Raw genomic sequence first — 14,966 nt, forward strand, 5'->3', positions numbered from 1 at the left:
CTCAAACAGGTCAAGGTTGGAGATGGGTTTGGGGGGTCTTTAGCCACTTCTCTCTAACTCAGCTCATCTCAGCATAACATCAGTGGGCACTTGATTCTCCTCATAGGGAATAGAAGCAACAATAAAGGGCAAGAAAGGACATCTCTTCTGGATCCTGAGTGGTGGCTGACGTGGTCTTGGCCAGTAGACCTAAGCCTTCTTTTTAGGGCCTGAAAATCCAAGGGCTTGGCTGTGGAGTCCAGATAGTGGTCCATATTGGAAGGAGCCCTGTGACGGCTAGTGCTTGAGGGCCAAGCCCAGCTTGAGACTGTCCCTGTTCGGGGATGCCCGTGGGCGGCCCTGGCACGAACTGGCCAGAGACACGCTGCTGCTCACAGGGCGCCTGGCTCCGGCTGTGGCTTCTCCACTGTTTCCTGATTCCCACAGAACTGGCCCAGAAGCTGACAAGGGTGGAGTAGGGAAGCGGTGGAGGGCTCTGTAGGGCTTCAGAAGGAATTGAGGTCTCTCTCTGGCCTGGGGGAAACCACTCCTCTCTCTTAGCCTTCCTTTCTCCAGGAAAATAGACTTCCTTCTCCCTGGCCTGACCAAATGGACACCACCTCCCCGCAGGCCCGGCTGGCCCCTGCTCAGCACTAACCAAAAACTGATGCAGGTGAGAGGCAGAAGGATTCTGCTCCAGCCACACCAGCAGACCTTCTGAAGATCCAGGGAGCTGAACTGGACCCTGTGGCAGGAAGGGGCCTGCAGCCAACTTGATCCTAAGGCTCACTACCACTAGTTGTATAGAAGCCTACCAATGGCCCAGTCTCTCTCTTTTTTTTTCCTGATTCAGATCCCATTTCTCTGAAGAGGCACACCCTAGATAGCCTAGTGTCAAGTCTAGGAACTTGGTGTTACTGCTGGTGGAATGATGACTGCTGCCCACAGCCTCCCTCGGGGCCTGCAGGAACCCCCTCCCCGCTGGCTGCTCCACCCTGAGGCTAGTCTGGAATCCCAGTGAAAGGAAAAGGCTAGAAAACAAGGAGTCATTCAGAGTGGGTGAAAAGAGGAGGGAGAGGTTTTCTGGCTGAGATCTGAAAGGAGGGGCCTGAGGAAGGAAGGAAGCTCCCAGCCTCCTCCCAGACCTTTTCCCTGAGACTCCTAGGAATGAGAGTGGAGCCGGGCCCAGCTCACTAGGCTTCTCTTTGCCGCTGGGAGAGTTCTCGCCTTGCAGCGCTGCCTGCCCTCTGAGGCTGACTGCCGTCTCTACCCTCCCCCTTCCCCAGGCTAGAGGGCCCTCAGGGACTGACAGGGAGGGCGGCTGAGCGGCTGCACTGTGGGCCTGCCTGTTCCTTTCCCTTCCCCCCTTCCCGGAGCAGCAACGTCACCGCAGCACCAGCGGCAGCGGCAAGGATACTGGGCTGGGATTGCGCAGCCTCCCTGCATTAGCAACGATGCCATTGTATTAGCAGAAATCAGCTCTTAGGAAATCAGCCCACTTGCCCCTGTGCGGGCCTGTGGAACAGTGCCTCAGCTCCAACTGTCAAGATAGAGCTTGGTCGGAGTGCCGCGGAACAGAAATCTCGGGATTCAGCTAAGGCACCTTACAGAGGTATGGCTCAGAGGAGCTGGGGGGAGGGGCAGGACAGGGACGCTAGAATAACTGATCAGCACATTTGGGCCCTGGCTTCTGAGGACTGGCTTTGTCTTTCCGAGAGGGAGAGAGAGCGAGCGAGCAAGCGAGCAGGAGAGCAAACGTTAGACAAGCTCATCCATGCATACTTTTGGGCTGTGGTGCAGAGGTGGGAAGAACAGAGGCTGGGGCTGATGCTATTTTGTCGAGAAGATCCCCTTCTCCCTTTCTGAGCATTTCTAATGAAGCTGCTATAGTGTGGGTCAGGAGGGAGGGAGTCAGAGCTAGACACAAAGGCTTAATGGGAAGAGACACCCGTACAGCTCCTGTAAGTTCATGATGGAGACCTGCAGGGATCCACTCAGCCTTCACGAGCAGGCACTGGGAAGGGAAGCATCGAGCCCATCTTGTCCCTCCGTGCACATACATACATGCACACAGACACACATACCACGTCTTCTGGTGCTGCAGAAGCCACAAGACTACAGATGAGGATGGAGTAAGAAAGAATGTTGATCAGGAGGCTCCACATTATAGCGAGAGAGAGGATATAATGCCTAGGACACCTGGCCTGTTATCATTGGCCTTCTTATACAGGCTTAAATTTCTAACAGGAACAGACCTAAGGATAAGTTGATACACCCAAATCCACCCTCCTGCTCTCCCCCCTTCAGTCCTGTCCAAGAGAGAACCTGGACAGGAAAAGGCTTAGCAGTCCTACTGAGGCTCCCCATCAGACCTCAAGTCAAGGTCAGATTGCTGGAGAATAACAATGAGTATCACTATCTTCCCCTCTTCCTTCAGGAGGCCAAAAACGAGGGAAGGGGCTCTATGACTGGCAGAAAGATGCTGATGGCCAAAGACAAGGGAGACCTTTCTCTGGAGTTTAAAACTTCTTCCTGCCCAGAATTACCTAGAATTCTATTGCTGAGAAGATAGAAAGAATTCTTGAAATTTCCCTCTCCATTGATCACCTGGGTGGAGGATTCAAAAACATACACTATTAGGAGTCAGTAGTTCCATGTGCAAAATGTGATTGGGTAGGGCAATACATTGGGAAATTGTGGGAAGGTGTTAGTTCCCAGGAAGCATCTAGGAATGTGAACTATGGTGCAAGGGAAAAGGGCATTGAGGACTGTGAGTGGGACAGGGAGATGTGAGCTGGAAACTGGAGCAGGAGGTAGGATTAAAGTGTTATTAGAGCCTGGGGCATTAATATGAAAAAGGGACTGTGGGTTCAGAGACTAGTAAAGTGGGTAAATACAAACTGTAAATGGAAACTGTGCGTCCCGGTGGCTCAGATGGTAAAGAGTCTAGCTGCAATGCAGGAGACCTGGGTTAGATCCCTGGGTCAGGAAGACCCCCTGGAGAAGGAAATGGCAACCCACTCCAGTATTCTTGCCTGGAGAATTCCATGGACAGAGAAGCCTGGCAGGCTACAGTCCATGTGGTTGCAGAGTGAGACACGACTGAGCCACTAACACTTTCACTTTCAAGTAGAAGCTGGAGTGTGAGCCTATCCAGGAAAAAGTAGGACGTGTCTGCGTTGGTAGCAGGGTAAATGCAGGGACTTTAGGAAGAGGGTGTGACCCTGATCATTTTCTGAGAGGCAGTTGTAGTGGAAAGTATTAAGAATTGAGCAGACCTGGGTTTGCATCCATCTCAGCCATATAATTATGGCAAACTGTTTACACTTACTAAGCTTCAGTTTTCTCCTCTGTAAAGTGGGGATGATTATATCTACTTTAAAGGATTATAGTAGAATTAGAGATGCTGTATGTCAATCACCTTGAGTGTAAATGCTCAGTAAACGATCACTAATAAATAGCATTATGATGACTGGCCAAGAGAGACCTGTTTGTGATGAGAACCAAGAAGAGGGCTCTTGTGGAAAGCTTTCCCTAATTTTAGGGATTCTAGACCTTGTAACGTTGTTGAGTGAGCCCACCACTTCTCTGTCCACCTGAGCTGAGTGCTTCTTCCACTTTCTTCTGGGTTCTCTATTCCCCCCACCTCCATCTCTCATGTCTCTCCATTTCACCAGGTTACAGAAAGAGGCTGGGATGCACTCTCCCATCTCACTGTTTTCTCTTCACCTTTCTTAGAGCTCATGGGCCACAGTATTAAACTGGTCTTCTTACAGAGCATGACACTCTCAGGGGAGAAGTCTAAGAGAAATGCTCTTAGTAAATGTGTTCTGTAGAAATTGAAATCAAGTCATATGTACCATATACTCTCATTACATTCCTAACTGATGGAGAAAAAAGGTCAAAAGTTAGGATTGCTGACTCCTGTCTTAATTCTGTCATTTATCTCCTGAGAGTTCTTGGGCAAGTCATTTCTTTTTTCTAGGTGTTGATTTCCTTATTTTTTAAAAAAATGAAGTAATCAACCTGCTTTAGTGTGTTGTCAGGATCAATGAGATGATATACATAAAAAATGAAGTTGCTCAGTCATGTCCTACTCTTTGAAACCCCATGGACATGAGCCTACCAGGCTCCTCAGTCCAGGGAATTTTCCAGGCAAGAGTACTGGAGTGGGTTGCCATTTCCTTCTCCAAGGGATCTTCCCAACCCAAGGATCAAACCCAGGTCTCCCACATTGCAGGCAGACACTTTACCGTGTGAATCACCAGGGAAGCTTTTGATATACATAAAAACTGCTTTGTAAAAACTGTGAAAGTATGGGGCCAAAGCATGAGTACTGAGACTTGTGAGATGCCTGTAGAATTTACCTTAGTTGGCTGAACTAGAGTTATCTGTGGAGAAACTATTGCCAAGATCTCCCCTGGTCATGTGGAGATCAGGAAAGAGTAAGACTTTCTCTGAGATACAAAAATGTAAAATAAAATGGAGTCAGCCAGTGAAAGAGCTTTACACTTAAAATAGAATGCAGCACAACCTTAATATAAAAGTGAAAACTATACAACATTTATTTAAAAAAAAAACAGGAAAATTTCTTGGGATAGGCAAAGATTTCTTAGAACACAGAAAGCTTTAACTATAGAGAAAAAAAACAAATAAATGGAACTTCATAAAATTAAAAACCAATTAATTAAAAATACCATTAAGAAAACAAATAGGCAAGCCACATTTGAGAAGAAGCCACTTAAGAAAATATTCTCAAGATGTGTATTTGACAAAGGATTCATATCTAGAATAAATTTAAAAACTGCTACAACTCAATAATAAAAAGACAAGCAAGTCAATTTTTTAAATGGGTAGAACAGGAGTCAGTAACTAACCTACCATGCCTACTGTGTTCCAAGCACTGTGCATGGGTTCTAGGAACCAGGGGTTGACTATATCCCAGTTACTGACCTCAAGGAACTGTGCTCTAGTCTGGGGACAGATACGTAAACATAACATAATAAACTGTCAGTGCCCTCCTGCCTGAGGTTCTCCATTGCCCTCCATACCCATTTGTGCTTTATCCATGATTCAGAGAGAGTCAGCTTTCCAGGCTCTGTGAGTTGCTATGTTTCTTTATTTGAATGCGTATATGACACCCAGTCAGTGGTTTATGGGTCAGACACATTCTTCTGTGTATATATTTGAAAATGGTGCTTTGAAAGAGGAATGGTGGGGGTGGGGAATGGAATTCCCTGGTGGTCCAATGGTTAGGACTTTGCACTTTCACTGCTGAGGGTGCAGGTTCCATCCCTGGTCAGGGAGCTAAGATCCCGCCAGCCATAGTGCAGCCAAAAAAATTAAAAGGGGATGGGAGTGGTATTCATTGAAGAGCAAGTGATGGCCATAGCCCATAGGTACTCCTAACATTACTGCTGTGTGTACAAGAAAGTTCTCTGTGCTCCATTTAGTCTAGGCCTCAAATTATGGCCTGGACCCTGGGACAGCCTAGTACTCTAGTTAGGGGGATGTCCCCTCCCCTAGCCCTGACCAACAGTATCTGTAGTGCTTAAAGGAAAAAAGCGCTTTAAAAACTGTTCAAATTGTGTACATAACACACACTTATTTTTAGAAAATACAGATGAAACAAAAAGAATAAAATTTAAAATAATCCAGAAGCACCCAACAGCAATAAGCATTGTTAACATTTTGTTGTCAAGTCCACAGGTTGTGCATGCATACATTCAACCAACTGGGAATCAAAAATATTCAAGAAAAAAGCATTCCAGAAAGTTCCAAAAAGCCGTACTTGAATTTGCCATGTTCTGGCAACTGTATAAGTAGCATTCACATTAGGTATTATAAGTAATCTGAAGATGATTTAAGGTAAACTGGAGGACAGTTGTAGGTTATATGCAAATACGGCACCATTTTGTCTAAGGGATCTGAGCATCCTTGGCTTTTGGTACTGTGTATGCTCTCAAGTTTTCTTCCGTACGTATTGCTCTGGTTTGAATGTCTGTGTCTCTCCTCCACCAACTCCACATTAGGTCTTGAGAGTAGAGCCCTCCTAAATGAGATTAGTGCTTTTATAAAACAGAAAGATCCCTTGTCCTTTACAATCTGTGTAGAAGGTGCCCCGTATGAACCAAGAAGTGGGCTTTCACCAGAATGCAGCCGTGCTGGCACCTTGATCTTAATCTTGGACTTCCCAGCTTTCAGAGCCATGAGAAATACATTTTGCTGTTTATAAGCCATCTGGTCTGATGTATTTTGTTATAGCAGCCTGAAGACAGATACAGGCATATACTTATTCACAATAATGGTGTCATCTGTACATATTGTTTGTAATCTGCTATTTTTACTTAATCTTTTGTGAATATTTTCTCAAGTCACTAATAGGGAAATTAACACAACATTGTTTTAATGATACTATGTTCTCTACTTTTCAAATTGATTATTATTGGAATTTTAGGGTGTTCCTAACTTTTTGTTATCTTTGTGGCTTATATTAATATATTGGGTTGGCAAAAAAGTTCATTCAGGTTTTCCCATAATGTCATATGAAAAACCCTAGCAAACTTTTTGGCCAACCCAATATTTGAGCCCTAAGATTTCCTGGCAAAGGAAGAGAGAGATGGGAAAGAGTGAAGGGGAAATTATCTCATGTACCTCATAGCAAAATTTCCTAAAAATCCTCTTTATCCCTCTCTACAAAAATCCCAATAGTTCAAGGCAGCTCTTCCTCTCGTGTTCTCATCTGTGCAAATACGCATTCCTCTCCACTGCTAATCCCTTCCTTCCCTCTCCTTCAATCTTCCCGTAAACCTTAATCTTTTTTCCTATTTAAATTTTTTTTAATAACAGCTTTATTAAAATATAATTCACATACCATAAAACTCACCCTTTTATAAAATTGAGATATAATTCACTTTCCATAAAACTTTGGAGTTTTGGTTTTATTCACAGACTCAGGTAACCATCACCACTGACTGATTTCAGAACATTTTCCTCACTCCCGGAAGGAACCCCCACACTCACTAGCCGTCACTCCCCATTTTCCACTCTCTCAGCCCCTGGCAACCACTAATCTACGTTTTGTTTCTGTGGATTTGCCTATTCTGGACATTTCATGTGAAAGGAATCATGTAACATCATGCAAAGAATCCTTTTATGACTGGCTCTTTTCACTTACCTTTTTGCAGTTCAGACATACTGTATCATATATCAGTACTTCATTCCTTTTATTGCTAAATAATATTCCAGTATCTATACCGTGGTATATCTGTTCATCACTTGATGAACATCTGGATTGTTCCCACTTCTTTGGCTACTGTGATTGGTGCTACTGTGAATATTTGTATACAGGCTTTTGCGTGAACATATGTTTTCATTTCTCTTGGGTATATACCCAGGAGTAGAACTTCTAGGTCATATGATAACTCTATGCTTAACATTTTGACGAACTACCAGGCTGTTTTTCCAAAGTGACTGTCCCATTTTACAATGTCTTAAGCAATGTTTGTGGGTTGCAATTTCTCCACATCCTCGCCAGCATTTGTTATTGTCTTTTAGTGAAAGTGAAGTAGTATCTTGTTGTGATTTTTATTTCTCTAATGACTAATGATGTTGAACCTCTTTTCGTGTGCTTATTAATCATTTGTATGTATTCTTTGGAGAAATATCTATTCAAGTTATTTGCCCAATTTTTAATTGGGTTGCATAGTTTTTATTGTTGAGTTGTATATTGTTTATATATTGTGGTTCTAAGTCTCTTGTCAGATACACAATTTGCAAATATTTTCTCTCATTCTGTGACTTGTCTTTTCACTTTTTTGATCATGTCCTTTGGAGACTCAAAGGTTTTTTATTTTTATTAAATCTACCTTATCTAGGTTCTCTTTTATCACTTGTTCTTTTGGTATCTTATCTAAGAAGGCATCCAATAATAACCTTAACCGAAGATAATGAATTTACTCCCATATTTTCTTCTGTAACTCTTTGTCTTGTGGCTCATTTAGCCTCTCTGGTTTCTGCCCTTCTGCCTGTCTACTCCTTACCCTAGTCAACACACAAAGGCTTGGAAGTCCAACAGAGGAGCCTTCCTCTCAGAAAGGAAAGGAAGAAGAAAGATGGTAAATACTTGCTTTTTAATTTTAATGTAATTTAACTTAACACAAATAACATATTTTAATAGTGTCCCTCATACATATATTTATTAGCCGTTTGAATTTTTTTCTTTTATGTGTTGCCTGTCTGTGTCCTTAAACATGTGTGACTTGTCTGGCTCTTTACTGTACTCCGTGTGAAGAGCTCTGATCCTGTGATCTAAATGAGTTACACTTTTAAAAAAAATTGGTGGCATAAAGGTTCAGCTAAATGATGAAGAACTTAGGCAATGAGGGATTTGGACTCATTGTAGGTAGAGGAAAATGACAGGGATGATAAGGGAAAGAGAGAAATGAATGAATTAGAAGAAACTATGTATGAGAAGTCTGAGCAAATGAAGGCTTTGAGGACCTGACCTTGACAGCACCAGAGACTAGAACTTGAGGGGGGCCATTCTGCCATGGTCCAGCCAAGAGACCAGAGAAGCTCAGAATGGGCTCCGTGTAGAGAACTTGACCTTAGCCTATCCGAGGTGAAACCAGGAAGAGAAGACTTTTTAGGGGACCCTCATAGGGAAAGTTCTAGCTAAAACTAGACAGAACTGGGGCACTTCAGAAGATCTGTTCCCTGAGCTAGCTAAATATTAAGAATATATTATGCCTTGTGTTTGCCAGGCCTTACCTGATGTGGTGCTGGAGTAATACAAAACTATAAAAACAGACCTCACACTGGGAAGGAAGAGGATGGCATCAGCCATACTAGAAGTCTGCTGCCTAACTCAGTCGCTATTCAGGAAGCTCTAATACAGTAGTAGGAAGAGTGAGGATCCTTGCCCACAGCCAGTCAGAGTGGGACAGGTATTCTGGGGCTCAGGAGGGGAAAGGGGTCCAAGATGACACAGGGACCAAGTGATATAGTACATTAAAAATTACCTTTCTTGCAAAATTATAGCTTATTGCTGTGCATACCTGACGTATTATTGGTGATGTCCCCTCATCTGGAAGTGTGTGTGTTGTAGCTGTGTGTAAGACAATTCCGTGGCTCCTTTGTCTAGCACCCTCTCAGGCATCTTAGGTGGTTTTTTCTTGGTTATGTCATCATTCATAGTTTTTTTGGACTCAGGACTGGTCGTTGTTTACTGCTAAGAAAGAGGAGAAAGGGCTGTCCCTGAGATTCCCCAGACCCTCAGAGATGGCATTAACAGGGGCCTGGCCTTTTGTTGGAGTGGATGCATGGCGAACTTACAGAGAAGGGGGCACTCGAGAGCTGGCCCTGTATGGTGAGGCCGTGTACCCCATTGGGCTGAGTCATCCAGCTCCATGTTGACTGAATCTTTCTTCCTCTTGGGCTCTTCGCCATCTGCAAATGACATGGGTAGGGGCATGTCCCTGACTTCGGGGAGGTGACATTAGGTTCCCTTTCTTTCCCTCTCTTTCCAGGTACCAAGCTCTCCTGATGAAATGTGTTCTGCCCCACTGGGCTCCAGGGGCAGTGTCTGGTGCTGTTGATGCCCTTGTTCGAACTTTCCAGAATGGATAGTCCCCCAAAGCTGACTGGAGAGACCCTCATCGTCCACCACATCCCCCTGGTGCACTGCCAAGTCCCAGACAGGCAGTGCTGTGGAGGGGGAGGTGGAGGTAGCGGGAGCACAAGACCCAACCCCTTCTGCCCACCGGAGCTGGGCATCACCCAGCCTGATCAGGACCTCGGACAAGCCGACTCTCTGCTGTACAGCAGCCTGCAGTCTGCTCCGGGGGGCTCTACACGGTCTGCTGATAGTGCCAAGAGCAGGGGTCGGGATGGAAGAGGCCCCGGGGCCCCTAAACGACACAACCCCTTCTTGCTGCAGGCAGGCGTGGCCGAGCCAGGACTTGGTGACCTATATGAGGATAGCATCAGTGACAGTGCCACCCAGCAGTCCTTCCACCTGCACGGGGCTGGCCAGCCCACCTTCCATCTCTCCTCTTTCCAGCTGCCACCGCCTGGCCCCAGAGTGGGCAGGCCATGGGGGGCAGCGCGTAGTCGAGCCGGAGTGGTGGAAGGGCAAGAACAGGAGCCAGTGACCGTCTTGGATGCCCCGCACGGCAGCACTGGCCGCTGCTGCCGGCCAGAGCCGGAAGCTGAGACCATGGAGCTGGATGAGTGTGGGGGGCCCGGTGGGAGTGGCAGTGGGGGTGGAGCCAGTGACACCTCTGGCTTCTCCTTCGACCAGGAATGGAAGCTCAGTTCCGATGAATCCCCAAGGAACCCCAGATGCTCAGGCTCAGGCACCCAGCACTGCCGCTGCAGTAGCACCTCCAGTCAGTCCGAGGCGGCTGACCAGTCCATGGGCTATGTGAGCGACTCCTCCTGCAACAGCTCAGACGGCGTGCTGGTCACCTTCAGCACCCTCTACAACAAAATGCACGGCAACTCCCGTGCCAACCTCAACTCTGCCCTGCAGTCCTGCAGCGACTCTTCCTTCTACAGCCACTCGGACCCTGGCGCCTTCTACCTGGACCTGCAGCCCTCCCCAGCTGAGTCGAAGATGTCTTGTGAGTCCCACCACCCTGACAGCGGAGGAAGGGAAGGTGGCTATGGTTGTCCTCATGCCTCATCTCCTGAGCTTGATGCCAACTGCAACTCCTACCGCCCACACTGTGAGCCCTGCCCAGCTGTGGCTGACCTCACAGCCTGCTTCCAGAGCCAGGCCCGTCTTGTTGTGGCCACACAGAATTACTATAAACTTGTCACCTGTGACCTGTCCTCCCAGTCCTCCCCAAGCCCAGCTGGCTCTTCTGTCACCAGCTGCTCAGAGGAACACACCAAGATCAGTCCTGCCCCTGGCCCTGGCTCAGACCCTGGCCCCAGCCAGCCCTCTGAGTATTACCTGTTCCAGAAGCCGGAAGTCCAGCCAGAGGAACAAGAAGCAGTGGGCTCTGAAGCGGAAGCAGAGGCTCCCATGGGCCGCACTGTGATTGAGGGGCAAGTGTACACCAACACTTCACCCCCCAACCTCAGCACTGGACGTCAGCGCTCTCGAAGCTACGACCGCAGCCTAGAGCGCAGCCCTCCTGTCCGCTTGGGCTCTCTGGAACGCATGTTGAGTTGCCCAGTGCGCCTCAGTGAGGGCCCCACTGCCATTACTGGGCCTGGTTCCCTACCTCGGCGGGTCACCTCCTTTGCCGAACTTGCCAAGGGCCGGAAGAAAGCTGCAGGCTCTGGCTCCCCTCCACTGCGAGCAAGCACTGGGGACTCTTCTCAGGGGTTCTCACTCATCCAAGAAGCCCAGCAAGACAGGGTGGGCCCCCCAGATGAGGGCACTCACTGTAGCCATAGCCTCCCACCCATGCCCTTGGGGCCAGGCATGGACCTGGTTGGCCCAGAGTCCTGGTCTACCCAGGTCTGTCAGGGCCCCCAGTCCAGTGAGATGCCACCCGCTGGCCTCAGAGCTGCTGGGCAGGGGCCCCTGGCCCAGCTGATGGATCCAGGGCCTGCTCTCCCAGGGAGCCCAGCCAACAGCCATACCCAGAGGGACGCAAGAGCTAAAGCTGACGGTAAGAAGCCTAGTGGCTGGAGAGTAGCAGGTTGTATGCATGGCCTCCTATCAGTAATAGGTCCTGCCAACCACCCCACCTCTACCACTAGAGGTTTCTCAGCCCAGACCCATCATCTTTCCAGTCCAGAGCATGTCCTCCAGTTATAATAGGGGATGGAGGATAGGGAATCAAGCACACACCAAGGAGATGAAATCAGCAACTGAGAGATCGATGATTGGGATAGCAGGTACTCAGAAGATTGTGATTCTAAGCCCAGGTGACTGGAAAGATGATGATACATGGGTAGAGACTGCAAACACTGATTTACTGGGAAAGCAATAAGGCCTGAGCTCCATTTTGGACATCAAGGAATTTGCTGTGTTTAAGAGAAATGTCAAATAGACAAACCACACTGGGTGTCAGTAAGTTCATTCTGTGGTCAGTGATTGTAGCCACTCTTCAAAGAACCTGAGACCTGACACTTAACCTTTGAGCCTCCCAGGCCAGCTCTTCCCTGTTTATTTCATTTCGCTTAAGTGATTATTTTATAAAGGCTCTGTGTTGAGTGGGTGCTGGCGATAGACAAGAGGGACAATATCTGTCCTCGAGGAATTCTGATGAAGGATGGAAACAGAATACGAAGCACAATTAAACTGTAGAGGTGGCAGTTGTACGGCACTGGCCTTTGAGAGGAGCACCTAAACAGAGCAGAATGTCAGAGAAGGAGAGCTAACACAGTGTACATTTAAGCACAGTCTAGAAAAATGTTAGAGGAGTAGGCTTTGTGGAGACTCGTAAAAAGAACATTGTAGGCTCGCACAATAGTCTGTACAAAACCACAAAGGCACAGAGTATCTTGATGCTTTCCAGAAACTGCAAATAATTTACTATAGCCATTGTAGAACATGGATGGAACCATTAAAGGATTTTAATTAGGGAAATGGCATTTTTTGGTTTGTAACGGGCTTGTTTTGATTTGCATTTTAGAAAGATCACAGGTTGTTTGAATGGAAGGTAGATTAGAAAGGATGTCTCCCTGGAGGTCAGGAGACCACCATGATCAGAGAGTCATTGGAATAAAAATAGTAGTTGAAGCTATGACTGGGTGAGAACATCCAGGGAGAATGTGTAGAGTTATAAAGGGAACAAGGGACAGAGCCCTGGGGATACAATGATTGAAGGGTGAGCAGAGCAGTCCTCAATGGAAACTGAGAAAAATCAGCCAAGAAAATAGAGGAGAAACCAAGAGAGAGTGAAGTCATAGGAACCAAAGGAGAAAGTTTCAAAAAGAGATTCAACAAATGAGTTCTGAAAACAAATCACTAGGATGAAGGCTGAAAATCCCCAAAGCAGCATTTGGGAGTGATGAGGGCAGAAGGCAGAGCTCAGAGGGTTTGGAAGGAAAGGGGCGATAAAGCAGAGGAGAGATCGATTATGGGGAATTTGCTGCCTGTGGCCTTAGGGCTTCCCTGGTGGTTCAGGCAGTAAAGAATCCGCCTGCAATACAGGGGACCTGGGTTCCATCCCTGGGTCGGGATGACACCCTGGAGAAGGAAATGGCAACCCACTCCAGTATTCTTGCCTGGAGAATTCCATGGACAGAAGAGCCTGGCAGGCTACAGTCCATGGGGTCACAAAGAGTCCGACGACTGAGTGACTGACACTTTCACTTTCAGCCTTAGGTTGGTCCTTTGGCTTCTCAAAGGGGTTGCTGCTGCTGCTGCTGCTGCTAAGTCGCTTCAGTCGTGTCCGACTCTGTGCGACCCCAGAGACAGCAGCCCACCAGGCTCCCCCGTCCCTGGGATTCTCCAGGCAAGAACACTGGAGTGGGTTGCCATTTCCTTCTCCAATGCATGAAAGTGAAACGTGAAAGCGAAGTCGCTCAGTCGTGTCCGACTCTTTGAGACCCCATGGACGGCAGCCCACCAGGCTCCTCCATCCATGGGATTTTCCAGGCAAGAGTACTGGAGTGGGGTGCCATTGCCTTCTCCACTCAAAGGGGTTAAAACCCATAAATGGTGTTATACCTGCTGTTTGGGAGATGGCAGTATATCAGATGACTTCAGGCTCCTAAACACACATGGAGGAACTGCCCCAGAAATGCAAGAAGGTCTCTAGGGCAGAGGGGGCTCAGAAATGGCAGGGATTAGCCAGAGTCTTCTGAACCCACCCTCTTCTCAGACTGCAGTGCCTGCTGGGTATATCTGGGCCCAGACAGTACTTGGCTGGCACTCTGAGGACAAGGTCAGTCCTGATCAGATATGGGAGGAGAGGCTTTAAAAGTGTTTTTGCTATCAGATAAGACTTTTCATAATAATATAAGACTTTTGTTCCATAAATCTCCAGTGACCTATCATAGGGCTTTTCTTTTTGTTCTGTACAACTTTTTTGTTTTTAATCAAAAAATGATGAATTCATGAATGACAAAAGAAGTGAGATCTCTTTGAGATTCTGAGCAGCAGAATCTAGATTTTGAAAGGATTTTGTCTAGTCTGGAAAAAAACGTTTTGTTCTTTCAAGGACCAATATGAACTTTGATATGTAAGTGCTCTTCTTGATTTGGGATATTTATTAATAATTGATTGCAAACTCAGAATGAGTCAGCAGTTAGGAAGGTATTCTAAAAAGTTAAAATGGCTGGATTCATTTGTAGACTCCAGAAGGGAGGAGTTGATAGTCCCCTCTGCTCCTGTGAACCTTAGGGCCCACCTGGGGTTCTGGGCGCTCCATTTTAAGAGGGCACTGAGGGACTGGGGCTCTGTTGCCTGCAACATGGACTTGAGTGAATTCGATCTCTATCTCCAGTGTTTCTAAGGGCTGTCTCAAAGAACAAGAGAAACCTTGTCCCCTGTACTCCCAGAGGGTAGAATTGACACCCACTCCCCACTGTAGTCACCCCTCCCCCTTCCCCAGTCTTCCTCCTCTGCCTCACACCTACCCTGAGAACTCAGCAGGGAGGATTTTTAAAAAGTAGGAATAGATAGTCTAATTCAAACGTACTCTATATAGCATGTACAGTAAAGCTGAGGTTGGGAGGGCCTAATCTGACAGCCAGGGTCAGCTCAGGCTTGAAATTTGATATTTAAATAAGTGGAGAGGATGAAGGCATTCCCAGCCAGAAAAGCAACGGGAAAGGGGTGGTGGGATGAGCCGTGTCAATGGGGAGGGTAGCGCATTTGCCACAGGTGTGGCCACCAACTTGCCTGAGATTAGACTTTGTTCTATGGGCAGCAGAGCCACAGGAAATAGAACTGGTGTTCTAGGAAGTGAGCTGGTCCGTGTAAGATTTGGATGCAGCGAGACCATACTGAACCAAGGGTGACAGTGAGGATTCATTCATGTCTTCTATTCAGTACCTACCTTATACCAAGGTCTATT

The 14,966-nt window shown here is 47.0% G+C and overlaps 1 protein-coding gene across 7 annotated transcripts in view; it reads left to right on the forward strand.

Moving 5' to 3' along the window:
• Positions 1 to 14,966, forward strand: part of RUSC2 (RUN and SH3 domain containing 2) — a 63,625-nt gene that overhangs the window by 40,752 nt on the left and 7,907 nt on the right. For 4 of the 7 annotated variants that reach the window (XM_018052123.1, XM_018052129.1, XM_018052126.1 and 1 more), the window contains exon 2: positions 9,510 to 11,606. In XM_018052123.1, the coding sequence (XP_017907612.1) occupies positions 9,578 to 11,606 (2,029 nt within the window). In that variant the 5' untranslated portion in view covers positions 9,510 to 9,577. Of the gene's footprint in view, positions 1 to 1,048; positions 1,592 to 8,026; positions 8,097 to 9,509; positions 11,607 to 14,966 lie in introns of those variants that run through there. The other 3 variants (XM_018052127.1, XM_018052125.1, XM_018052130.1) reach the window with 3 other exon arrangements.

Source organism: Capra hircus, chromosome 8 (genome assembly GCF_001704415.2).
Source record: "Capra hircus breed San Clemente chromosome 8, ASM170441v1, whole genome shotgun sequence".
In the NCBI taxonomy this organism is placed as follows: domain Eukaryota; kingdom Metazoa; phylum Chordata; class Mammalia; order Artiodactyla; family Bovidae; genus Capra; species Capra hircus.